Source organism: Schistocerca piceifrons, chromosome 2 (assembly GCF_021461385.2).
Source record: "Schistocerca piceifrons isolate TAMUIC-IGC-003096 chromosome 2, iqSchPice1.1, whole genome shotgun sequence".
Classification (NCBI taxonomy): domain Eukaryota; kingdom Metazoa; phylum Arthropoda; class Insecta; order Orthoptera; family Acrididae; genus Schistocerca; species Schistocerca piceifrons.
Genome location: NC_060139.1, coordinates 1101835682 through 1101861166, shown reverse-complemented (window position 1 = coordinate 1101861166; position 25485 = coordinate 1101835682). Strand labels below are relative to the sequence as shown.

General features: G+C 40.4%; 1 protein-coding gene across 1 annotated transcript in view; it reads left to right on the top strand.

The window, feature by feature from the left end:
* LOC124777336 overlaps nucleotides 1-25485 on the top strand; it is a 798431-nt gene that overhangs the window by 627979 nt on the left and 144967 nt on the right. Inside the window, exons 13-17 of the mRNA XM_047252702.1 lie at nucleotides 9248-9367; nucleotides 15084-15275; nucleotides 17531-17653; nucleotides 17945-18149; nucleotides 21431-21587. Coding sequence (XP_047108658.1) covers nucleotides 9248-9367; nucleotides 15084-15275; nucleotides 17531-17653; nucleotides 17945-18149; nucleotides 21431-21587 — 797 coding nt within the window. The remainder of the gene's footprint in view (nucleotides 1-9247; nucleotides 9368-15083; nucleotides 15276-17530; nucleotides 17654-17944; nucleotides 18150-21430; nucleotides 21588-25485) is intronic.

The window sequence follows — 25485 nt, the reverse complement described above, 5'->3', positions numbered from 1 at the left end:
CACGTTGTTAATCGATTCGGCTAAGAACATCTGAGAGATCATGAGTTATGTGCATTTTATGATATTTATGTTGTATCAGTTGTTTCTATAATGTCCGTAGACTAATAGTTTCATTTAAAGCTGGAAAGGACAAGTAATCAGCTGAAACATTGTGTTACTTTAATGGCATGATTTATCTCTCAGACTATGTATTTGTTAGGTGCACACAAATGTATTTGTTTTCCTTCACATTAAGTAACTCAGCTTCAAGTTAATGATACCAAATTATCTTGTAAGATACTCCCTATTATCCTCTCACTGGATATAATTCAGATCCTACTCCCATAGTCAGTTTGACAACCTAAGTTCAAGAATATTTTTCCACATGTGTGACTTACAATTTCAGGCCTTTCCCTTTCCCTCACAAACTTTTGTCTGTGTCAGTTTTGCAGGAAACTGTGACAAATACCGAGTAGAAAAATTTTACTTGGCACCCAGAGTGCTGCTACTAATTGCGGTAAGTCCTGTATAGAAAACTGCGTGGTAGCTTGTGTCGCTCAGACCTCAAACTGGTCCTTCCTCCTCCGAATGTGCAGGCTGCGTTGCCATGAGTAGTTATCGAAATTTAGTCAGTGGTAGGATCCTGTACTGCTATGTTCAAGAAAGATCTGTGACGATCACAGACGTTATTAATTAAGGATTGGAGACTACATTTATTTTATCAGTTCCATCTCATTTGCCAGTAACATACTGACCATCCTACAGGGTAGTACAAATCAAACTTGACATAATTGTGCCAGAGCTGTGTAACCTGCTACCAAGTGCAGATAACATCCTGGCAACACGTCCGCACGGCAAGTCCTTCTTGTGCTCACTGCTACCCGACACTTGCTGCATGCTGGCATGCGCCGAATTGGGCCCATTATTAACACCGGAAGCAAACAGTAGTGTGCTCTTAGAGTTTCGTGACAGTATGTAATTTTGAGAACTGATCGAAATCCCACATAAACAGATACATTAGCAAAAAAAACAATATGAGTCTGGGACTTGTGATATACATTTACAAAATAATCAATTTTTGGAATATAATACAGGGTTATTCTAAATGATGGACCCATTTTCAAAAATGTTTTTAAGTGCAAATCCAAAATGAACAAATGTTATACCAATGAAAAGAGGAAGTTTCAAAGATTTTGGCGGGTGGCGGCAGGTGGGTGGTGATGGTTTCAGAAGCGGCTGGTAGAGTTCGCGCGGCAGTAGGACTGTCATTCTGTTTCACTGTCCGTTGTCACTGGATCATTGCTGCCGTGCACCCAATAACAGCAGATACACTTTCGCACGTGTGGGACGAGTTAGACTAACGCGTCGAAGTTTGCTGTGCAGCCAACGATGGCCACATTGAACATTTATAACATTTATCACATTTCTAATTATTAAATAATTATTAAAAACTAATTAATTATTATATTTATTAAATTGATATCAAACTTTATTTAAAAAAACTTTGAAACTTCCTCTTTTCATTGGTATAAAGATTGTTCATTTTGGATTTGTGCTTGAATAAATACGAAGTTTTGAAAATGGGTCCATCATTTAGAATAATCCTGTATAATCGGATGAATAAAAAATCTAGTCACTGATTGGCAGCTGGTGACTCCTTCTTCTGGAAGAAGAATTGAAGGGGAAGGTAGGAGGATGTGGGAAAAGGTCTGGTGAGGTTTAGGAAATGGGAGAGCTGGGAAAGTCACACAGGGAGGGGTGGGGGGTGGGGGGAACTTGCGGAATGGGTTCCTGTGTGTGTGTGTGTGTGTGTGTGTGTGTGTGTGTGTGTGAGAGAGAGAGAGAGAGAGAGAGAGAGAGAGAGAGAGAGAGCTGTGCTTGTCTTGCCTGCTTTAGAAGGAGGCCTTTTGGCCAAAAGCTCACACGTTCAGCAGTCTTTTGTTGTACCTGTCTGCGACTCAGCGTCTCCTCTATGTAGTGAGCAGCAATCTATCCTTTTCACAATATTGTCATTTTTCCATACTGGATTTTCAACTGATTGACAAAGCACTATGCAAGTGTTAGTAAGAATCGAAAGCTAAGTGCATAATTTGTGGCACACAGGTGGAGGTGAGGTTGAGGGTGGGGAAATAAGGTCAGCAAATAAATGATGCAGAAAACTAAAAATGAGTGAAGAAAGGAATAGTTACTGAGAAGAAATGCTGATACCAAAGAAATTGATGTAAATTAAGTCCATCTGGGTGGCAAGAACTGAGGATGTATCGTAACGTCTGTCCTGACCTGTGGAATTCAGAGAAACTGGTGTCAGAGGGAAGAATCCAGATGGAACTTGTGATGAAATAGACACTGAAATTGCAAATGTCACCACTCTGTCAAGTCCAGAGATAAATACACTTGCAATTACGCTCAATCCAAACGGTAATACTTGAAATTCGTATCTCCTGCCCCCACATATGAAGGCAGTATACTTCCGACTTTCTTCGTGTAGTTTTATTTGCCAATATGAAAACCAGAGGTCAATTACAGTACTAAAATTAAGCATTATGGAATTTCATAAGCTGTTCCTCTAAATTGTCTAGACATGTTCGGCCTGGTACAATAATCTTATTAATGTTATGTGCGTTGAGGACCGAACGCACCTTGCCATCTGGCTTACTCACAGCTAAGATAGGACTACAATAACAGGAAAATGATGGTTGTATTATGTCCCATTCAAGCATTGTGTTAATCTCTTTTTTTACTGCTTCTCTCTTTGTACATGGTATAGGGTATGAGGTAGAACAAAAAGTTTCTTGTGGATGTTGTTGTTGTTGTTGTTGTGGTCTTCAGACCTGAGACTGGTTTGATGCAGCTCTATCCTCTGCAAGCTTCATCTCCCAGTACCTACTGCAGCCTACATCCTTCTGAATCTGCTTAGTGTATTCATCTCTTGGTCTCCCTCTACAATTTTTACCCTCTGCGTTGCCCTCCAATACTAATTGGTGATCACTTGATGCCTCAGAATATGTCCTACATAGAATTTCATAGTGGTTGTTTTCTTTACATTACTTGTCATTTCATTGTTTATTGCCCTGAAACAGTAGAAGGTCTTTTACCACAGATCATGTGATAATTGCAAATCAACTGAGTTTCTTTAACATCCTAACAATTTTATGTGTCTTGAAAGTGGAAATCTATTTTGATTTCCAGTAGCTTCTGTTTCAAAGTGTATCTAACTTGTATCTGATTTTTGATAATGTTGTTGTTGTTGTGGTCTTCAGTCCAGAGACTGGTTTGATGCGGCTCTCCATGTTACTCTATCCTGTGCAAGCTTCTTCATCTCCCAGTACCTACTGCAACCTACATCCTTCTGAATCTGTTTAGTGTATTCATCTCTTGGTCTTCCTCTACAATGTTTACCCTCTGCGCTGCCCTCCAATACTAAATAGGTGATCACTTGATGCCTCAGAATATGTCCTACCAACCGATCCATCCTTCTAGTCAAGTTGTGCAAAAAATTTATCTTCTCCCCAATTCTGTTCAATACCTCCTCATTAGTTATGTGATCTACCCATTTGATCTTCAGCATCCTTCTGTAGCACCACATTTTGAAAGCTTCTATTCTCTTTTTGTCTAAACTATTTATTGTCCATGTTTCACTTCCATACATGGCTACACTCCATACAAATAGTTTCAGAAAAGACTTCCTGGCCCTTAAATCTATTCTCGATGTTAACAAATTTCTCTTCTTCAGAAACGCTTTCCTTGCCATTTCCAGTCTACATTTTATATCCTCTCTACTCCAAACATCCTCAGTTATTTTGCTCAACAAATAGCAAAACTCATTTACTACTTTAAGCGTCCCATTTCCTAATCTAATACCCTCAGCATCAGCCGATTTAATTTGACTACATTCCATTATCCTCGTTTTGCTTTTGTTGATGTTCATCTTATATCCTCCTTTCCACCAAGACACTGTCCATTCTGTTCAACTGCTCTTCCAAGTCCTTTGCTGTCTCTGACAGAATTACAATGTCATCACTGAACTTCAAGGTTTTTACTTCTTCTCCATGGATTTTAATACCTACTCTGAATTTTTCTTTTGTTACCTTTACTGCTTGCTCAATATACAGATTGAATAACATCGTGGATAGGTGACAACCCTGTCTCACTCCCTTCCCAACCACTGCTTCCCTTCCATAGCCATCGACTCTTATAAATGCCATCTGGTTTCTGTACAAATTGTAAATAGCCTTTCACTCACTGTATTTTACCCCTGCCACCTTCAGAATTTGAAAGAGAGTATTCCAGTCAACATTGTCAGAAGGTTTCTCTAAGTCTACAAATGCTAGAAACGTAGGTTTGCCATTTTCTAAGATAAGTAGGGCCACTAGTGCCTCACGTTTTCGAACATTTCTACGGAATCCAGACTGATCTTCTCCGAGGTCGGCTTCTACCAGTTTTTCCGCTCTTCTGTAAAGAGTTCATGTTAGTATTTTGCAGCTGTGACTTATTAATATATAATGGAAATTGGTTGATAATTGCTGCTTGAATAATTCAAAGAAAATTGGAAAGAATAATTGAAAGAAATTGGAGGGTACACATATCGTGAGTGAACTTTAACTATCACTAATATCAACAGACCTTCAATATTCAATACATTTAAGATCAATATTCATCATTTAAATTTACATACTTCTTGTCTTTGCGATTGTGCGTAGAGCTGGTTATTACGATGCTGTTACCGGATTGCCCCTCCTCTGCTCGTGCAAATTCCTCTTGTCTGCTTCGATCCTCTTGATGTGGGAGTCTTGGCGCAGGCGAAATGATGAACGTATGGGGTTATTTTTATAAATATCCATATATAAACTTTGTCTCCCTAATAACTTTTATTACACTTGTTTAATGTATGGTTAGGATACACATTTTTGATCAATACTAACATGGCGGAACTCCTCGTACGTCCACCTGCTACCACTTATAGAAACAAACCGGTGAAGATACAGAAATTAATACTTGTTTTGTTTGTATCCCAACAGTATCACTGGTACAAAATACCTTATTATTTTTGATCCATTATAGGCACTACGATGCGCAGCCCTGCAACCTATATATTAGAATTTCTTATGGGTTTTACAGTTTGTTTCTGGTAGTTTCCATACAAATTTTGTTCTCCATCCACGCACATCCATCTTGCATGATCCTTCCTCTCTTCCTTTTGGCAATGTTATTCATTTCGTGTTTATTTATTTACATTTTTTACGTGTAGGCCAAGCTGATGTCTTTTGCAAACTCATACATATTTTGAGTAGATTACTATTGACAGCACTTACATACAATAATGGTATTAGTATTATAAAGATATTACGTGTTACAAGAGGGGGCAAGTAGGTTAGAATTCACTGAGTGAATATAAATATTTATTTATTAAGAAGGCTTTTAACTTCCTTTGGAACAGATTTGTCCCACAAGGTTTCAAAGCTTGTGGCATCTTGGAGGGAAAAAACAAAAAAATAATTAATGCAGTGGAAAAATTTTACATATTTTATGTATTCTAATTACTTCAGTTATCTGTACCTGGCACCATCTGTATAGCAGTCACAAGTTATACTGGTGTCTAAGTGCTTGTGCCATAAGAAGGTGTGAATCACATGAATTATTTCGAAGTAGCTGGCTGACAGATTCTTTCACCAGCAGCAAATTGTGCATCTAAGTTTTCACCTTCACAGTGTTTCATTACCATTACCACTGTAACAGTCTAAATTCATTGATATATTAATTCTCCTTTGAACAGATTGATATTTACCTCTTCTTTTTTGAAGAAGAAGATGCAGCATCCAGCTCCATGAAAAAGAATGCAGTATAATGCAGTTATAAATAATGTCACCATTTGTTTGGAAGGTTGCAGGCTCCAGTGTAATCTTTTCAGGATGAAGCAGTTCAGAAATGAAAGAAATTCCCTCCCCTTTCAGAGGATGTATTGTAAGAGCTTTCACACGAATATATATAAGTGGTTGTGTGACATATATTTATTTATTTATTTATTTATTTATTGATTTATTTAACCTGGCAAGATTAGGGCCATCAGGCCCTCTCTTACATCTAACCAGGCATTCTACTTATTTTACATTCATATGTTTTAGTAGGCATGTTAAACTACATCTAGTACAAAAAGTGAAATAAACAATTTGAAAGGTACACCTGGAAAAATACATACATATAGAGTTTATATTCTTAGGTCACAAGTACTGTTATAATTAGACATTATTGAAGAGACAGATTTTAGATAGGAGTGCCGGCAGCACGGAGTATGAGGGAGACTCATGGTGAAGGGAGGAGAAGAATAGAGACATGATGAAACATAATTAAGGAAATATAAAGGAAAAGAAGATTGCGTGGCTAATAGAGAAAGATGAAGAGGAAGGCATCTCAGGAGCAAGATAGGAGACGCTAGCTTTGCTATTTGACAGATGAGGGGATTGTCCTTGTACATTAATTTTGTGGAGAACTTTGTGAGGATGATAGTAGGAAATGCTTCAACTTCTTCTTAAAAGCAGCAGGAGATCGAATTTTGCGCAAGGTAAGGGGCAGTTTGTTCCATAGGCGGACAGCGGCAACTGAGAAGGAGTTTGCAAAAGTTTTTGTTTTGTGAGTGGGCACAGTTAGGATACCAAATAAGAGTGACCTCGTGTTTCGATTATGATGACATGACAGGTTTTTAATCTCTGAAGCAAGGTACTGGGGTGCTTGCGCGATGAGGAGTCGGTGGAGTAGACATAGAGTGTGGTAGTCACGCAATTTGTCCGGCCGCAGCCACCCTAGCTCGGAGTATGAAGCACTAACATGATCATATCGGCGAATGTTGCAGGTGTAACGCACACAAGCATTCATGGTTAGCACTAGCCGTCTTTTGTTTTCACTACTCATGCCTTGTTGAATCACATCACAATAGTGGAGGTTCGGTAGAACGAGTGCTTGCACGAGCTGGCGTTTCAAGTCCTGTGGAAATATGTTCCGAAACTTTTTGAGAGCATAGAGACAAGCAGACGTCTTTCGGCACACTGCGACTGTATTCTCCGCCCAGTTGAGATGCTCATCCAAAGTTACACCCAAGTTCTTCACTGTTTTCTGATATGGTATTAGAGTACCGTCGAGCAGAATAGGAGGTAGCCGTTCGCGGAAATCTGAACTTATTAATTTCTGATGGGCTATTAAGATAACTTGCGTCTTTTTTGCATTTAGTTTAAGCCCCAGGTTTTTCGCCCATCTCACTACTGAAGACAGATCATCATTCATCTGAGCGATTGCAGTGTTTACATCTTCAGGTCTGACGCTTAGGTAGAGCTGGAGGTCGTCGGCATAGAAATGATATTTGCAGGAGGACAGAACCGACGAAATATCGTTGACATATAAAGAAAACAAAAGTGGTCCTAAGACTGATCCTTGTGGCACTCCCGAGGAAACATGTTTCCAGGAAGATTTTTCATTTACGCAGACAACACATTGCTGTCTGTCTTTTAAGTAGCTTTCAAACCATCTCATTGCGATAGGTCCACCAAGAATCACAGACAGGAAGAGAGATATAGTTGAAGAGTGAAAAATCTTTATATAAGCAAACATTAGAAAACAGATTTGTGTTCATCTTTCTTTTTGTATATGTCTCTTTTGCTGCGAACTCGTTTACATTTCATCTTTGCTATGCACAGTGTTGTGATACTTATTAGACATATACTTTATGGCTAAATTGAATAAGTTGTATCGTATTTTCTGTGAGTTTAATAAACCCAACAGATACACATAACAGAGACTTTAGTCATCAGTAATATATTTTCGTTCACTATTTAGAACAGTCTGTCAATGGTAGGGTAACTTTTCAGTTCTGCAACTGTAGAAATCACACGGTTTTGAGGCAAAGAAGTCGTCATCTGGAAAGGCAGTTCCTTGGAGGTTGTGCTATAGAGAGTGGAAAAGATAAAATCTGAGGGTGCAAGATCAGATGAATAAGGTGGGTGTGGAATGAGTTCCCAACTCCTGTATAGTGTTTTTCTGTCAGTGTAGCATAGTGTGGGCAGGCATTATCATGGAGTAGCATCACTTCACTCAGTTTGCCCAGTTGTTGTTCTCGGGCTGAGTTTGTGGGACCTCTCAGTTGTACGGATATGTGCAGGTCTTTGTATGGGGAATTGTTGTTTTCTTTGGCCTCAGCCAATCCTTTTTTCCTTATGTTAGCGTAAAGACGCCATTTCTTATCACCATTAATGATACAGGATAGGAATGGTCAGTGTTGTTGATGACAAGCAAGCAGAGATGTACACATGTCCACCCACTGATGCTTGTGGTTGTCATTTAGAGCATACACCCAATTTATTAGCCTTCCCCAATGCACGGAGGATGGAGATGTTGTGCATCGGAGGAATGATTACAGCTCATCACATTTGTCAGTTCTTGAGCACACGGATGTGGATCATTGTGGATTAATGCGTTCAAACAATCTTTGTTGAACCTCAAATGTCTTCCTGAATGTGCAGTCACTAACATCAAAACGATACTCCTTAAAATGAGAGAACTGTTTTCTTGCCATGCTCTGCCCAGTGATGATGGACTAATTACTGCCACAGAACTTGGTCCTGGACTTGGAATGTCATGTTCTATTTTGGTGTAAGTTCAGATTTCCAGTCCACTATGTAAGACCATATTGTTTACTCGAGATAAGGCTTTGACAATGAATGATCATATATTCTTGTAAAATGCTAGACAGAGTTTTTAGAGAAGTGTGTAATATTATGTTGAGTTCAACATAGGTGATAATAAATTTTAAATAAGACTACAAAAAAAAAAAAAAAAAATTAAATTTTAAATAATTATTCTCTGACTATTCATTTACATTATCTCATATAAATTATGTCAATTAAAATGGAATAAAGTAGTAATAAAATACTTAAAAAGTGCCTCTCCTCTGAAAACATGCTTTCTTCTGTCAGCCATTTATGTGCTGCCTGGCAACAATGTAATTCGACACAAAGATGACGAACTGCTATTGCACGAGGTGCTGCCATCTACGAACTTCCTCCAAAACCACGTTTCAGTGTTGCCAACACAATACGAGCTCGAGGAAAAAAATTTCAAATAATGCTATGTGTTATGTTCCCCGTAGAGGATACCAGGACCGAGGACATTAAGTGGTTGTCCAATAAGAAAATAGATACAGATATAGATATGTCAATGAAGTCTCTCTTCCACATGCTTGCATTATTGCCTCATTCTAATTATTCTTTTCTCTATTTAATAGGCTCATTTCATTGAAGAATGTCAGTGGAGTGCACACGAGGAAGCACTGGCCCTCTGCAGCCAGCAAAATCTCCACCAGACTGTTTACTTCCTCAACAGAGACTTGAGCTTCATGCGTGATGTAAGTACCACTCAGATTCTTTACAAAACTGTGTACAATTTTTAGTAATGTTACCCAGTAGTATAAGTACAATAATACAGAACGATTTTGTTTCGGTTGCCGATGAAATGTACACTGAGGTGACAAAAATCGTGGGATAATGATAAGCATGTATACAGACAGCTATAGTATTGCATACATGAGGCATAAAAGGGGCAGTGCATCGGTGGAGCTGTCATTTTTTAAGAAGGTGATTCCTCCGAAAAGCTTTCTGACAGGATTACGCCTGCATGACAGGAATTGACAGATTTCGAATATCGAAGCTAAATGTGTGGGACATTCCGTTTCAGAAATTGTTAGGGAATTCAATATTCCAAGTTCCATTGACTGGAAATGTTTACGTTCACCTACTTGAAGACCGTTTGCAGTGATTCATTTTCCCAAACAACTGGAATTTTTGTGGATGACAACCTGTTATGTCACTGGGCCAAAATTGTTTGCAATTGGTTTGAAGATCATTCTGGACAGTTCAAGCAAGCGATTTGCCACCCAGATTGCCCGACATAAATCCCATTGAACATTTACAGGTCTTTTGTGCACAAAATTTTGCAGTTGTGGAGGCTGTAGAGGCAGCATAGCAGGGGCCATCCAACAACTCGCACCTGCAAGTAGCTGCACGACACTCAGCAAAAGGCTGTCCAGCACTATACTAGGAGTAGTCCCCAGACTTTTGTCACCTCACTGTGTAGTAACTGAGGTTCTCAGTGATATATTATATTGCAGAGAGCAGCATGAACATTGGCTTAATTTGTCATTCAGTATTTTGACTTTCATTCATAGTTTTGTGTCAGTCTCTTCGTCTTGGCATTCACATTCTAGCCAATTTCATCAGTTACATTACCGAGAGGGCTCACATTTTTGCAAGTATGTTTGTGGCAATGAAGGGGGGCTGATTTGAGTCATTGTGGGATTTCTTCTTGTACAGTGCCCCTGTTCTTATTTTTCAAACTATTTGTTTTCCTGGGGCTCAACCTTCATTATATGCCCAATTTACTATCGCTTTGATTGTACATCCGGTCTCAGCCTTCGTACAGTCGATATTTTACTTTTTTAGTAAACAGTGCACTTCTTTTGGTTTATTCGTGAATGGCACTTGCTATCTGGTTTGACCTCCTTTTCAGGAGTCTGGCCTTCGTGGGGAAGGTCATTCAATATCTGGCACAGTAACCGGTCCATTTGGGGCCAGGTCGTACAGTAGTGACCTCCCGACTTCACAGGTCGCACACTGCTGGTGCCTGCACTACTTCTCTCCCCCCACAAATGTCGAGAAGTTTATGTCTGTCTCATTTGGGACACAGGGACTTCTGACGACGACATACGTTCCGGGTGGACACCGCGTAGGAGGGGTGACACCCGCGGGGTGAGGCCCAGTTTGGAGTGAGTGGTACTGTGACAGATTGCTTTTAGTGAAGAAAATTAAACTGAATCCTCTCATTGGCCGTACAGCCCCAGCAGTCTCGTGAAAGTGATCGACCCACTTCAATGCTGAAGGGTAAAACTGCAATACGTTTCCCCATTTAATACGAATTGAGATAAGAACTGACCTGTCAAACGAGGAGATCTGTACAGTGAGTGATGGTGTGTCCTTAAATGTCGAGCCTTTACATTTTGTGGAGGAAATTAAAGATGAGGAAGGTAAGTTCACTCCTATAAACAAAATGTAAAATGGATCTGCACTAATTAAAAAGCCTCCCTCTGTCAGCCACGGCCACTGTCCAGTGTTACTAATTTGGTGACCTCCTAGACTCAGTAATGCATCACGAGAACATCAGTTGAGGGTATAATCCTCCATGGGTAACTGACATTTTAGATAGATGAGGAATTACATGCTAATCTGGAATGATGTGGAGTCCATTTTATCTGTCAAGTTCAACGTGAACCTAAAGACGGTGACGTAGATATTGTAGGCTTGACGCAGCACGTTATCTCGGATGAAGAGTCACAGACGCGTGTGGAAGTAATAGTAAACCTCAAACTTTTGAAAATGATGCAGTGCTCAGTAATGTAGCTGTAACCGAAAAAGCTAAGCAGATGTCTGGACAGATCTCAATAAAATTTCAGAGTAGTATAAAGATTGACAAATTGCTTTAAATGTACAGAAAAGTGGATTTGTGCTCACCATAAATTGCAGAAAAAACTACAATACGACTAAGTACCAAATGAAACTAGTCAGCTTGTACAAATACCTGTGTGTAGCAGTTTGTGGGGATACGTAACAGAGAATCATCGCAGAGGCTCAGTTACGGGTAAAGTGACCGGGTGACTTCAGTTCACCAGTGGGATGCCGGGAAGATGCAGTCATTCTAAAAAGGAAATTGCTTATGAAACATGCCTGTGACCAATTCTAGAATACCAGTCTAGCAAATGGGAGTCTACCGGTGAGAACTAATTGGGGATATTGAGATTATACAAAGAACAGCAGCACAAATAGGTACAGGTTTGTGTGATTCACAGAAGAGTGTCACAGAAGTGTTGAAAAACTTGAATTGGCAGTCACTGAAGACAGATGCCTGAAAAAACCTATCTATAACATTTCAACTGAAAAATCTAGAAAATCTAGGAACATCCACAAGCCCCTCAGTAATGCTGCCCTAGTGACCGCAATGACAATATTAGACCAATTGCAGCACACAGAGGGGCACTTAAAAAAAGTTGTCCTTCCTGCACCATTCCAGTTACAGATGGAACAAGAAGGCACCCTACTTTCTGAAATAATGGAAAGTGCCCTCTGCCACACACTTCACAGTGGTTTGCAGAGTATGGAAATAGATATAGACACAATGATACAAATTTTTAATTCTTGTGGTTGGTGAAGATATTGTATAAATTTTTGGAGGAGTCAGCTAGTATCCACCAATGAACTGAAGTACTACTGTTATGTCAGTACACCTTCAGAACAAAATATGGCAGGGATTCTGCACGGCAAGTCTTCATCATATTTCTGGAGGTACACTGTCCAATGAAAAGTAAGCGGATAGCTAATTGTCGACATAAGTATGGGTCGTCTCCACCTTTCACCTTTATGGCGGCTCGAACTCTGTCAGGGACACTTTTGACGAAGTGTCCGAATGTCTGTGGAGGAATGGCAGCCATTCTTCCTTGTGACCCGTAACCAGAAAAGTTAAGTGTCGGACACCAGAGTCTGAAGTGAAGTTGGCATCCCCACTCGTCCCGAATGTGTTCCGTCAGGTTCGCATCTGGATTCCCGGTGGTCCAGTCTGTTTCACTACGGGAGTGTTATCGTCCACAATCTGTCACCTCACGAGTGCTGCTTTATAACAGTATGTACTGTCTTCAGATTGTTCCTTTACTGTATTTAGTACATAGTGCCACAAAATTTATTTGCATCCTGCATTTAGTGTTTTCTCGAGTGCGATTAGGTTGCCACGCCCTAAACGCAAAAAATTGCCCTTACTGTCACTCCATTTCCTCCATACTTCACTGCCGGCACTACACCTGACAGTATTCACCAAATCCAATCCTCCTGTGAGGTTACCACAGTGTGCAGTGTGGTTCACCTCTCTGAATCACTCATTTACAGTCGCCTTGTGTCTGACAGTGTCACGACGCAACGGGTCGGCTTCAGAAATGGGAAACTGCTTTTTACCTCCCTGTGCACAGTTGTTCTGCTAGGTGGACTGCTGGTAGCACTCTGGAACTCGCGAGTGATTTGTTCCACCAATTTCGTGCGATATTCTACGAGCACCCTTCGCAGTGCATCAGTAGAGCGGTTACGTCAATAGTCTTGACTTAGCTGTTGTCAGTTTCCTGTGTTCCCATTTCACAGTCACTTCACTGACAGTCGACTTGGGCAGTTTTAGAAGAGTTGAAATGTCCCTGACAGACTCGTTACTCGGGTAACATTTTTTGGTGTCACAGAGGGACCCACTGTGCTATTACTGCTCCTCTACTGACAAAATGGTGCTCCCCACCTCCTTTTATACTGCCAGGTCCAGCTCTTGTAACATTTAGTGTCCAGCTCATTAAATACTTTCTTCATATTTCGTTTTCCTATCAGTAGCTGTTTAGGTCTCGGTAAAGCTACCGTCGACTCCAGAGGTTGCTTTCAACTGTACGTTGTTTTACTAGACACTGTCCCGTGGGAGTCAGTGTCGTTTGCCTCCGTTCTACTAGTACACTGATTTACCCAGCTAATTATTGGAAGATACACATTTTAATGAAGAATCTGGAATGTGGTGCAACTGAACATTTTTCCACATATTCAGTTAGGTGAAAGTTAAAATGTAAGAACCGACTGGATTTGTCAACTGAAACCTGTGGATTTCTGATGGGACACACACACTCTTGGCCTTTGAGTCATACGTCTTTATCTTACCTGTATTATTATTTTTCGTCGCATCTAGATCACATTAGTCTAGTTTCAGTTTAGCTGTTTCTACTGGGCGATTTTTGATTCTCGACGGTACTCTCTTCTGTTCTACTGGATCTCTTATCATTTGAAATGTTGGATGACTGTTTGTGTAATCCTTACTAGCCTTGTGTCTTTCTTTGTCTGCTTTTCATTTGCTACTTAAAAAGTGCATTTCTGAAAATTTGTATTCCCATCAGCAGTTCTTGAAATTTGTGTTTAATGCTGTCTAATATGTGAAAGCTTTCTTTTCTCTATTTAAGTGCTTTAGCAACAAATGGTGTTTATTAGAAAATTTTACGGCATGTGAGGATATTAACTCCACAGTCTGTGTCGGACTTCTGCAAGTTACTTAGTCATTATAATCATAAATAATGCTTACTGCTCATTTTTGTCTAATAAACACTTTACTGACTCTCAATAGTTAGCATTCGATTTTTCATAATGAAAGTGTGAATAAGCATACATGCAGTCGCATTAACTTTGCTCTGTACATCCTGTGATGATGTTTCGAGCATTTAGGGATGACGGAGAGAGGTAAGAGTATGAGGTAAGGACCCCCAGTCCCGAAATGACCGATCATGAGTTGTGAGCAAAAATCGTTCTGATACCTCTGACAGAGTACCTCTGCTACTGCGAGCTCTTTGCTTTCCGTATTTTGGGAGGTAATAGTATAAATCAAAACCAGGAAAAAACGTCCACTTTACACGTGCTCTGAAGCGCATACCTAAAGAGCTGTGAGCACTTCTCCAGTAGAAGGTACGTGCATATCAGTAGGAAAGAAGACCGAGTGCTCATAGCTTTTAAGGTATGCACTTTGGAGCCCATGTTTACAGGACATTTTTCCTCATTTTGGTCTGTACTACTCCCTTCCAAAATATGAAAATCAAACAGCTCGCAGTAGGAGAGGTCCACTGCCAGAGGTATGACAACAGTTTTCACTTATAACTTTCAGCTCGGTCTTTTCTGGACTGGTGTCACTTACCTCAAATTGATACATGATTTGATGATTCCCAAACGTATGTAATGTTGTTGTGGAATCACCCTGCAGAAAACACATTTGCCAGTGTTCAGAGATGGAAGAAGTCCAAGATAGCCTTCCGGCACCCTATTGAGTCGAACGTGCTTCGTCGAGTTGCTACCTATTTTGAACGTGGCAGTTAATCTGTAATGAAATTTTTACACGAGATTCAGATTATTTAGTAGTGTTCGATTTAATTACAAAATTTGATAGTGTAATTTGCAAGAGATACCTCTTGTAATTCTTTTGCAGATTGAGAAGTCTAATCTTTTTGCTGTCCCATACAGAGAGAGCCAGTTTTGCAGAAAGAACTCAGGAAAGTGAAGACACCTACACGAAGTTTCCAGTGGCTAACTCAGATATGGTTTCCAAGTAATTGGGTGGTAAGGAGGTTATTCCAAGGCCAGTCAGAGGTTATACCAACTGTACAGTGTGCAACTGCCACTTCCATTACGACGCCACGCTCGGACCCCAGCCAGGTACGGTTTTATCTTTCAGTGCTGGGCTAGATATATGTTGTTTGAACTGTGCCTTCTGTAGTATCTGAAGGGAGGTCGGATATATTCTCTATGATGGTTTTTCTTTTCTTTTCTTCTAGACTATCATTTTATTGAAACTGAAAGACTCATTTAACTCTCACCTTTGTGCATCCGTTTGATAATCTCATAAATAACATTAAAATGATGAAATAAAAAAATTGTTCTCCAATATTCTTAAGTGAAAGTCAGTTGGTGGGAAAAATATTAAGTTGTGTTCATATTTACCTTTATTCAGTACAGCATGTGAAGGAAGTATTGTGCAGTAAATTGAAATGTAATCTAGAAACTGAACTTGGTGGCACAGCTTTCGAAGTTTCCATCCTCCAGAACATGGAGAGTATTCGAACAAAGTAAGCTCCCGTATGAGAATGTGACACCTCTATTCTCTACGTACAGAGAATTTCACATAATACGTCCAGTGTGAAATGGGAACAAACGTCGGGGAAGCACATTCCGATCGCCACACGTGTTGTGGCTCCCATGCCACGCTCTCGCTAAGTGGTGTATCTGTTTTAGTTGAACTAGGTGAGTTGGGAAGAGTCTCGGAAGTAAGTGCGATAGAAATAGCCAGTGGCCTCACCACAACAGTAACACCGGTTCTCGTCAGACCACCAAAGTTAAGCGCTGTCAGGCTCGGCCGGCACTCGGGTGAGTCACCGTCTAGGTGCTGTTGGCAAACGGGGTGTTCTCGGCCCTCGTGAGGCCATCTGAGGAGCTACTCGACTGAGAAGTAGTGGCACCAGTCACGAAAACTGAAGACAGCCAGGAGAGTGGTGTGCCGGCCACACGCTCCTGCATATCCGCACCTGGTGTCGCCTAAGGGCCGAGGATGACAGAGTGGTCGGTCGGTACCATCGGGGCTTTGAGGCCTGTTCAGATTGTGTTTTTATGAGGGAAATGGCTTTGTTATGTAGCACTTCAGCAGCACCTGCTCACAAACAAAAACTGAAACCTTACAGAGTAGTGGTAGTGCATTGACTGACCGATTCAGATACTGGAGCTGCTGACCGTGTGATAGAAAAGCTGAACCTGAAATTTTTTCTGATGAAGCACGGCCGCATTCATTGGAATAAGTGACTTTCAGAACAGTCAATGCTGGAGTTTTTAAAATCCTCATCAGCTACATAGAGCGCCTCTGCAAATGTAGAGACATACGTGTGGTATGCTGTTAACAAAGTATTGGATTGAAATTTTTCAAAACAACCATAACTTCTGGTAGATATGTGGTCAATATACTACATCCTTTTTTTTTCAAAGGACTAATAATTAATGAAAATACCTACAGTTAGTTTATGCACGACAGTGTAAGAGGACATGACACCGACACATCACGATAGTTCCCACATCGAAATCACCTCGCTGTATTTGTTTACAGCTGTGTGTGCAGACGTGCCAATTGAAGTGCGAAGAGGCACAATGATTTTCTTAGACCACTTTCAGCTCATCTACCTGCAGTATGACCGGACCCGATATGCCAGCTGCCAGAATCCGCAAGATGGGACAGCGACCGCAGTGAGCTTCCCAGTATCGGTTCCCGTACAGAGTCGTGCACAGAACTTGAGACAGACCAGGAACACCCTTACTAGTAGCTTGCTGAGTTTGGTCAGCTGTGTGACTGGTGCTAAAGCTCAGTAGTTCAGGTTTCACAGCAATTTCAGTCTGCCTGTGACTGCTTCTGAACGCCAGATCTGGCCACCTGCACAACAATTTTGTAAGGTGGTTTAGTGGGAGTCAAAAGTCATCTCACTAATATAGGTCTTCAGCAGAAGAGAGTTGGGAAGACTGTCAACATTTCACTCCACATCAACTGCAATACGGATTGTAGAAGAGGCCATTCGTTTATGTTTTGCTTATGAAAGCCCATCTGGCCTAATACCGCGTGACCCTACATAATGGTGGAATTAAGGATAAGACATAATAGTGATAGGATTTTGCACAACACTCTTTGTCTTCTGTCTGGAATGGGGAACACTGTCATTCACGGACATAGCTCTCAACTTCATTTGAAGCCTCAAATCTCTCTGTGTGGATGGACAACTATGTGGTATCTTTTGAGCAAAAACCCCACAAATTAACTGGTATCCTGATTCTTTTATTATACATATTTCTATCTTCATTTTGTATTCTGTGCAATAATGCAGATTTCTTTTTTAACTATCCCACACTCATCACAATTATTACGATTGACTTTGCAGCCTGTATACCTAGTCGAGAAAGAAGTGGTGCGAACGACCAGCACTAGATGGCCTCTCTGGCGATGGACTAATTATTGCCACAGAACTTGGTCCTGGACTTGGAATGCCATGTTCTTTTTTGGTGTAAGTTCAGATTTCCAGTCCACTGTGTAAGACCATATTGTTTACTCGAGATAAGGCTTTGACAATGAATGATCGTATATTCTTGTAAAATACTAGACAGAGTTTTTACAGAATTGTGTAATATTATGTCGAGTTCAACGTAGGTGGTAATAAATTTAAAAGTAAGACTACAAAAAAAACTCATTCTTGTTTGTATTGTGTTGGCAATTTTTAACATTTACTTTCATAATTTTATAATTGTGAAAGACTTGTTTCCTTCAGGTGACTAAAGCCCTGTTTTTTACTTTTCAGGTTGTCGTTCCTTGGTGTAGTCCTGTAGGATTAAGAGCACTTTTCTGTACAGAGCCATTTATGCCCGATTTGGAACTTTCCCAAGTGAACGGAACACTTTTTCCTCGCAAATCTTCAATTACTCCCACTTTGTGTTCACGTTTATTAGCTCTGTGGAGGCACATATCTAAGTCTAGAACACACTTTGAGACCGAACCAGACACAGGTGAGCAGAATTTATTTGATGTGTACAGTTCACTAGCTTTACTGGAGCCTACACGTGTGACATTTTGAGATCCTGTAGCAAGAAGACTGTTCGCTGAGATTGGAAAATTGGTTTTATTCGATAAGTAATAATGTCAGTATGGAAATATTGAGGAAAAAGTGCACAAAACTTCCTGGCAGATTAAAATTGTGTGCTGGACAGGGACCTGGGACATACACCTTTCGTGGGAAAACGCACTACCGACTGAGCTACCCGAGCACGACTCACAACTCAACTTGTCCTCACAGCTTTACTTCCATCAGTACCTCATCTCCTACCTTCCAAATTTCACAGAAGCTCTCCTGCAAAACTTGCAAGACTAGCACTCCTGGAAGAAAGGATACTGTGGAGGCGTGGCCCAGCCACAGCCCGGTGAACATCTCCAGGTCCCAAGTTTGAGCCACGGTCCGGCACACAATTTTAATCTCCCAGGAAGTTTCATATCAGTGCACACTCTACTGCAGAGTGAAAATTCATTCTGAACACACATGAATTTTGCCTTCAAAATCACTTTCCTCTGGTGAGGAACAGAAGAACAAATATAAGTTAAAATGAATCTTGTGAAAAATGTGGAAAATAACCTGTAAATTCCTCTGCATACATCAGTAACATTCTGAATTAGTGCAGGAAAACAACAGTGTTCTTTAATGAAATCCTTCACACAGGTGCGACACATTGTTCACAATATTCTCAGTGTGTTGTGGTGGGGTCGGTAGTAGGAAGATTTCAGAAGAGCCCTTCTTCAGCGCTGAGAACATTGTACTGGCACAACAGCTCAGTTAGGGTGAGGGGTCATGTCAGATGGAGTCAGTGAGGAAAGGAAGACAGAGAAGAGTTTGAGGGAGTGTTGTGAAAGTTGACTGACAGCTGGGAGGGAGAGCCAGCAGTTGCAAGGAATACGCATGTGGCCCCAGGCAGCACAGTTATGGAGAGTGGAGAAGGGGATTGTAACAGAGAGGCAGAACAGAGAAAGTAGGAGACTGTAGAGAAGAGGTTGTGATTTTGGGATGAGTCATAAGGCAGGGGTGGCGCTGGGTACAGGGCAGGAACTAGTGGAGATTCAAGAGGGGAGGATTACAGGATTGAAGGATGTGTTGCAGAGAATACTCCCATCAAGGTATGTCAGAGAAGCTGGTGTATGGGCAAAACGTTCAGATGGCACAAGTTGTGACACAGCCATTGTAATTGAACATGTTCTTCTTAGCAGTGTGTTCTGTTCTTGGCCATCCATTTGGGTGAAGAGCAGAGTGGTGTGACCAATATATATCAAAGTGTTGCAAGTTGGTGTGGCTTAAGGATGGGTTGAGATATTATTTAAAGTGGATGGGTTATGGAATATTAATTGAGCTGGATGTTCTTTTTTTCTGGGAACAACAATAAGTAGTTGATGTTCTGGTGAAGTTCATGGTTAAGTTGTTCCAATCCAGAATAATACTGGATGATGTTAGCAGTCTCAGCTACTTAGTGAGTTGCTGCATTTATTATTTAAATTATTTATATGCCACCGAGCACTATCCAATTCCCATTTTTAAGTACTTTAGAAGGCAAAAACTGAATGGTTCACACTACATAAAAAATACTGCAGACTTTATTTATTTGGTCTTTGAGTACAAGATAGAGACAGTCTGAGAGTAATGATGAAGTAACATGAATCTCTCATCAAAAACTATTATGCATTTGCAGGAAATTCTGTTAAATGTTATTTACATTCATGTTATTTTACTATTTGTGTTTCCATGAACAAGTGCAAATTATCAGTATGATAACAGTAAAACATGTTAGAAGAACTGCATTAAGAGAGAGAGAGAGAGAGAGAGGGGGGGGGGGGGGGGGGAGAAGGGCATAATAAAGAATTGAAAAATCAGTGATGCCGGCCGCGATGGTCTAGCGGTTCTAGGCGCACAGTCCGGAACCGCGCGACTGCTACGGTCGCAGGTTCGAATCCTGCCTCGGGCATGGATGTGTGTGATGTCCTTAGGTTAGTTAGGTTTAAGTAGTTCTAAGTTCTAGGGGACTGATGACCACAGATGTTAAGTCCCATAGTGCTCAGAGCCATTTGAACCATCAGTGATGGGTGGTCGACTGTAGAAGTATTTAATTTGGTGTGTTCCTGATGAATGCTGGCTAGATCAACTAACTAATGAAGAGGTGCTGAATTTAATTAGAGAGAAAGTGACAGGTTGATAGGAAACCTCGAGACGCATCAAGTTTAGTTAATTTTGTAATAGAAGGGAGTCCATGTGGGGAGTTAAAAATCCTATGCAAAAGCAAAAGCTTGATTGAGCACATTAAGCAAGTTCAAATACAGTAAACATGCAGGTATGAAAAGCTTTGCACAAATAGACTCAGATGGGGAGCAGCATCAAGTTAGTTTTTAGATTGATGATTTCAGCAACACCAAGAGATGACTGCAATTGGGAGGTGGTGAATTGGACAGGTAGGTATAGTGATAAACGATACGAGTGCCTTTCTTTTTGTGTTTTGCCACATTTGTTCATATGTATGAGGGTGTGCTGAGAAGTAATGTCTCCAAATTTTTTATGTGAAAACTATTAAAGCTTATTAAATAAAATAAATGTTATTAACATCCTACACCTTTATTCTTCATGTCTGCAGACCTGCAGTCCTCTGCCACTAGAGGGCTCTGAACTGTAGTGTGTAACGTGGTGCTGTGTGATGTAAATGTGTCAGTGAGTGAGAAACAGCATGCTGTAATTGAGTTTCAAATTTGAAGAGTTTATCTACACTTACAGCATCCTCTTGTTTAGTATGACAATCCAGACCAAATATGAGTGCTGGGACCCCTGCAACAATCTGATACCTTGGTTTACTGTCATCCATCATCCTCTATACAGTCCTGACTTCGCTCCATCCAATTTTGATCTGTTTCCAAAACGTAAAGAACACTTTTGATGACCTCACTTTGATACAGAGGTGGTGATGTGGTTCTGTCAAGAAAGTAAATATTCTGCAGGGACAGTATCAAGAGACTGGTCTCTTGTTAGGAAAAATGTATTCATTGCCAGCATGACTATGTTGAGAAATAAATATGCAGACATGAAGAATAAAGATATTTGTTTTATTTAAAAAGCTTAAAGATTTTTCACATAAAAAATTCAGAGGCATATTACTTTTCAGAACTCCCTCGTATTTGTTAGTAAAAATGAATCAGCTTGTTATTTGTGGCTGTATATTTGTTTGTATTGTCATGTTTACTAAAACTGTTTAATTTGCGTGTGCAGGGTTCATCGGGAAAGGATTTACAAGACATGTGAATCGCTTATGGAACTATCTTGTGAAAGGATTACTGGGAACACTAGCCACCATTTTAATATTTCCAGTTATATGTCTGTCTATTAGCCTCTGCAGTTTAGCAATTGCTGCTACAGCCTTTATTTGGTGAGAAACAGTTTTTAATATCTTAAAGCTTTCATTTTTGTCAAAATTATTTCTGTAATGGATCCCATAATCCCTCTTTGTCAGAACGTTGTGTCATTAGTGTACAATCGAGGAGTGAACAGCAAATGAGTTATGCGAGGAACTGCCATCAGCATAATTGATAATATAATATTAACCACAAAAAATATATTGATGCCAGAAACCTATGTAAACGTATGACATGTGTAGCAGTTACTGGCATAAGATGGATATTGCTGTGGTCAGACTGAAAGCTTCTAGTAAATCCTGCCCTTAACAGAAGCATTCAGATGCAAACCACGGTGTATATGATGGTCACACTCACAATGTAGGTGTAATAGGACTCCTTGTCACTATGATACTATAAGCCCTCGATGAAGCATTCTGTGAAAACTGCTAATGCAGAGCTCGGAAAATCGCTTGGGCTTTTACATGTGAGTGTGACTGTCATATACACTGGTTTGCATCTGAATGCTTCTGTTAAGAGCATGACTTGCTAGAATCTTTCAGTCTGACCAAAGCAATATCCATCTTATGCCCGTAATTTTCACTGTGTTCCCCAGGCCATTTTTAGGGTAAATTCATCCAAAAGACAGAGTTGCAGAATAAACACAGTTACAGTTGAAACAGCTGCCAGTATAACAAAATACAGCTGCTTGAACAAAGCCAAGAATATTAAACAAAGATAATTTTCTGAGTTCAGAAAAAACATCAGAAGCCATTTAAATGAAAATTACAAACTTCTCATACCCACTCAGGAAAAAGAAAAGGTAGACAGAATTTGAGCAGACTTGTTGTGTGTATCAAAAAATCACATTAACTTCACTGAAACTGAACAAATTTGTCTTGAGGATACAGCCTGTTATTCTATTACCGTAGAACCAATGAAAAGATAGGGGGAGTGACTGTATATGAAAAACATGGAGTTAAGTACCAGATCCTTCAAGTTTGTGAATATTGTCTGGAAGAGTATTTTGAATGCTGTGGCACAATAATGGTTAAGTAAACCTACAAGACTGTAGTACTGACAGTAAACAGACTACTGGAAGGAAGCTTCCTAAGCTTCATAAAGCTGCTGGAAACATTTTTTAATGAGGTTATGCAGACTTCATTGGCACATTATTGTTTCTGGAGACTGTAATGTTGATTTTCTGTCAGATAGTGCTGACTGTGGCAACTAAGTTGTCGATTTCCAGCTTTGGATTATTTCCCGGAGGAAGATCCCCTTTGAGGATTGAAGGACATAATGCAGCAGCACTTCCCCCATGAACCATGGACCTTGCCGTTGGTGGGGAGGCTTGCGTGCCTCAGCGATACAGATGGCCGTACCGTAGGTGCAACCACAACGGAGGGGTATCTGTTGAGAGGTCAGACAAACATGTGGTTCCTGAAGAGGGGCAGCAGCCTTTTCAGTAGTTGCAGGGCCAACAGTCTGCATGTTGACTGATCTGGCCTTGTAACATTAACCAAAACGGCCTTGCTGTGCTGGTACTGCGAACGGCTGAAAGCAAGGGGAAACGACAGTCGTAATTTTTCCCGAGGACATGCAGCTTTACTGTATGATTAAATAATGATGGCGTCCTCTTGGGTAAAATATTCCGGAGGTAAAATAGTCCCCCATTGGGATCTCCGGGCGGGGACTATTCAAGAGGATGTCGTTATCAGGAGAAAGAAAACTGGCATTCTACGGATCGGAGCGTGGAATGTCAGATCCCTTAATCGGGCAGGTAGGTTAGAAAATTTAAAAAGGGAAATGGATAGGTTAAAGTTATATATAGTGGGAATTAGTGAAGTTCGGTGGCAGGAGGAACAAGACTTTTGGTCAGGTGATTACAGGGTTATAAATACAAAATCAAATAGGGGTAATGCAGGAGTAGGTTTAATAATGAATAAAAAAATAGGAGTGCGGGTTAGCTACTACAAACAGCATAGTGAACGCATTATTGTGGCCAAGATAGACACAAAGCCCATGCCTACTACAGTAGTACAAGTTTATATGCCAACTAGCTCTGCAGATGATGAAGAAATTGATGAAATGTATGACGAGATAAAAGAAATTATTCAGGTAGTGAAGGGAGACGAAAATTTAATAGTCATGGGTGACTGGAATTCGTCAGTAGGAAAAGGGAGAGAAGGAAACATAGTAGGTGAATATGGATTGGGGGGAAGAAATGAAAGAGGAAGCCGCCTTGTAGAATTCTGCACAGAGCATAACTTAATCATAGCTAACACTTGGTTCAAGAATCATAAAAGAAGGTTGTATACCTGGAAGAATCCTGGAGATACTAAAAGGTATCAGATAGATTATATAATGGTAAGACAGAGATTTAGGAACCAGGTTTTAAATTGTAGGACATTTCCAGGGGCAGATGTGGATTCTGACCACAATCTATTGGTTATGAACTGCAGATTTAAACTGAAGAAACTGCAAAAAGGTGGGAATTTAAGGAGATGGGACCTGGATAAACTGAAAGAACCAGAGGTTGTAGAGAGTTTCAGGGAGAGCATAAGGGAACAATTGACAGGAATGGGGGAAAGAAATACAGTAGAAGAAGAATGGGTAGCTCTGAGGGATGAAGTAGTGAAGGCAGCAGAGGATCAAGTTGGTAAAAAGACGAGGGCTAATAGAAATCCTTGGGTAACAGAAGAAATATTGAATTTAATTGATGAAAGGAGAAAATATAAAAATGCAGTAAATGAAGCAGGCAAAAGGGAATACAAATGTCTCAAAAATGATATCGACAGGAAGTGCAAAATGGCTAAGCAGGGATGGCTAGAGGACAAATGTAAGGATGTAGAGGCTTGTCTCACTAGGGGTAAGATAGATACTGCCTACAGGAAAATTAAAGAGACCTTTGGAGAAAAGAGAACCACTTGTATGAATATCAAGAGCTCAGATGGAAACCCAGTTCTAAGCAAAGAAGGGAAGGCAGAAAGGTGGAAGGAGTATATAGAGGGTTTATACAAGGGCGATGTACTTGAGGACAATATTATGGAAATGGAAGAGGATGTAGATGAAGATGAAATGGGAGATAAGATACTGCGTGAAGAGTTTGACAGAGCACTGAAAGACCTGAGTCGAAACAAGGCCCCGGGAGTAGTCAACATTCCATTAGAACTACTGATGGCCTTGGGAGAGCCAGTCATGACAAAACTCTACCATCTGGTGAGCAAGATGTACGAGACAGGCGAAATACCCACAGACTTCAAGAAGAATATAATAATTCCAATCCCAAAGAAAGCAGGTGTTGACAGATGTGAAAATTACCGAACTATCAGTTTAATAAGTCACAGCTGCAAAATACTGACGTAAATTCTTTACAGACGAATGGAAAAACTGGTAGAAGTGGACCTCGGGGAAGATCAGTTTGGATTCCGTAGAAATGTTGGAACACGTGAGGCAACACTAACCTTACGACTTATCTTAAAAGAAAGATTAAGAAAAGGCAAACCTACGTTTCTAGCATTTGTAGACTTAGAGAAAGCTTTTGACAACGTTAACTGGAATACTCTCTTTCAAATTCTGAAGGTGGCAGGGGTAAAATACAAGGAGCGAAAGGCTATTTACAATTTGTACAGAAACCAGATGGCAGTTATAAGAGTCGAGGGGCATGAAAAAGCAGTGGTTGGGAAAGGAGTGAGACAGGGTTGTAGCCCCTCCCCGATGTTATTCAATCTGTATATTGAGCAAGCAGTAAAGGAAACAAAAGAAAAATTCGGAGTAGGTATTAAAATTCATGGAGAAGAAATAAAAACTTTGAGGTTCGCCGATGAGATTGTAATTCTGTCAGAGACAGGAAAGGACTTGGAAGAGCAGTTGAACAGAATGGACAGTGTCTTGAAAGGAGGATATAAGATGAACATCAACAAAAGCAAAACG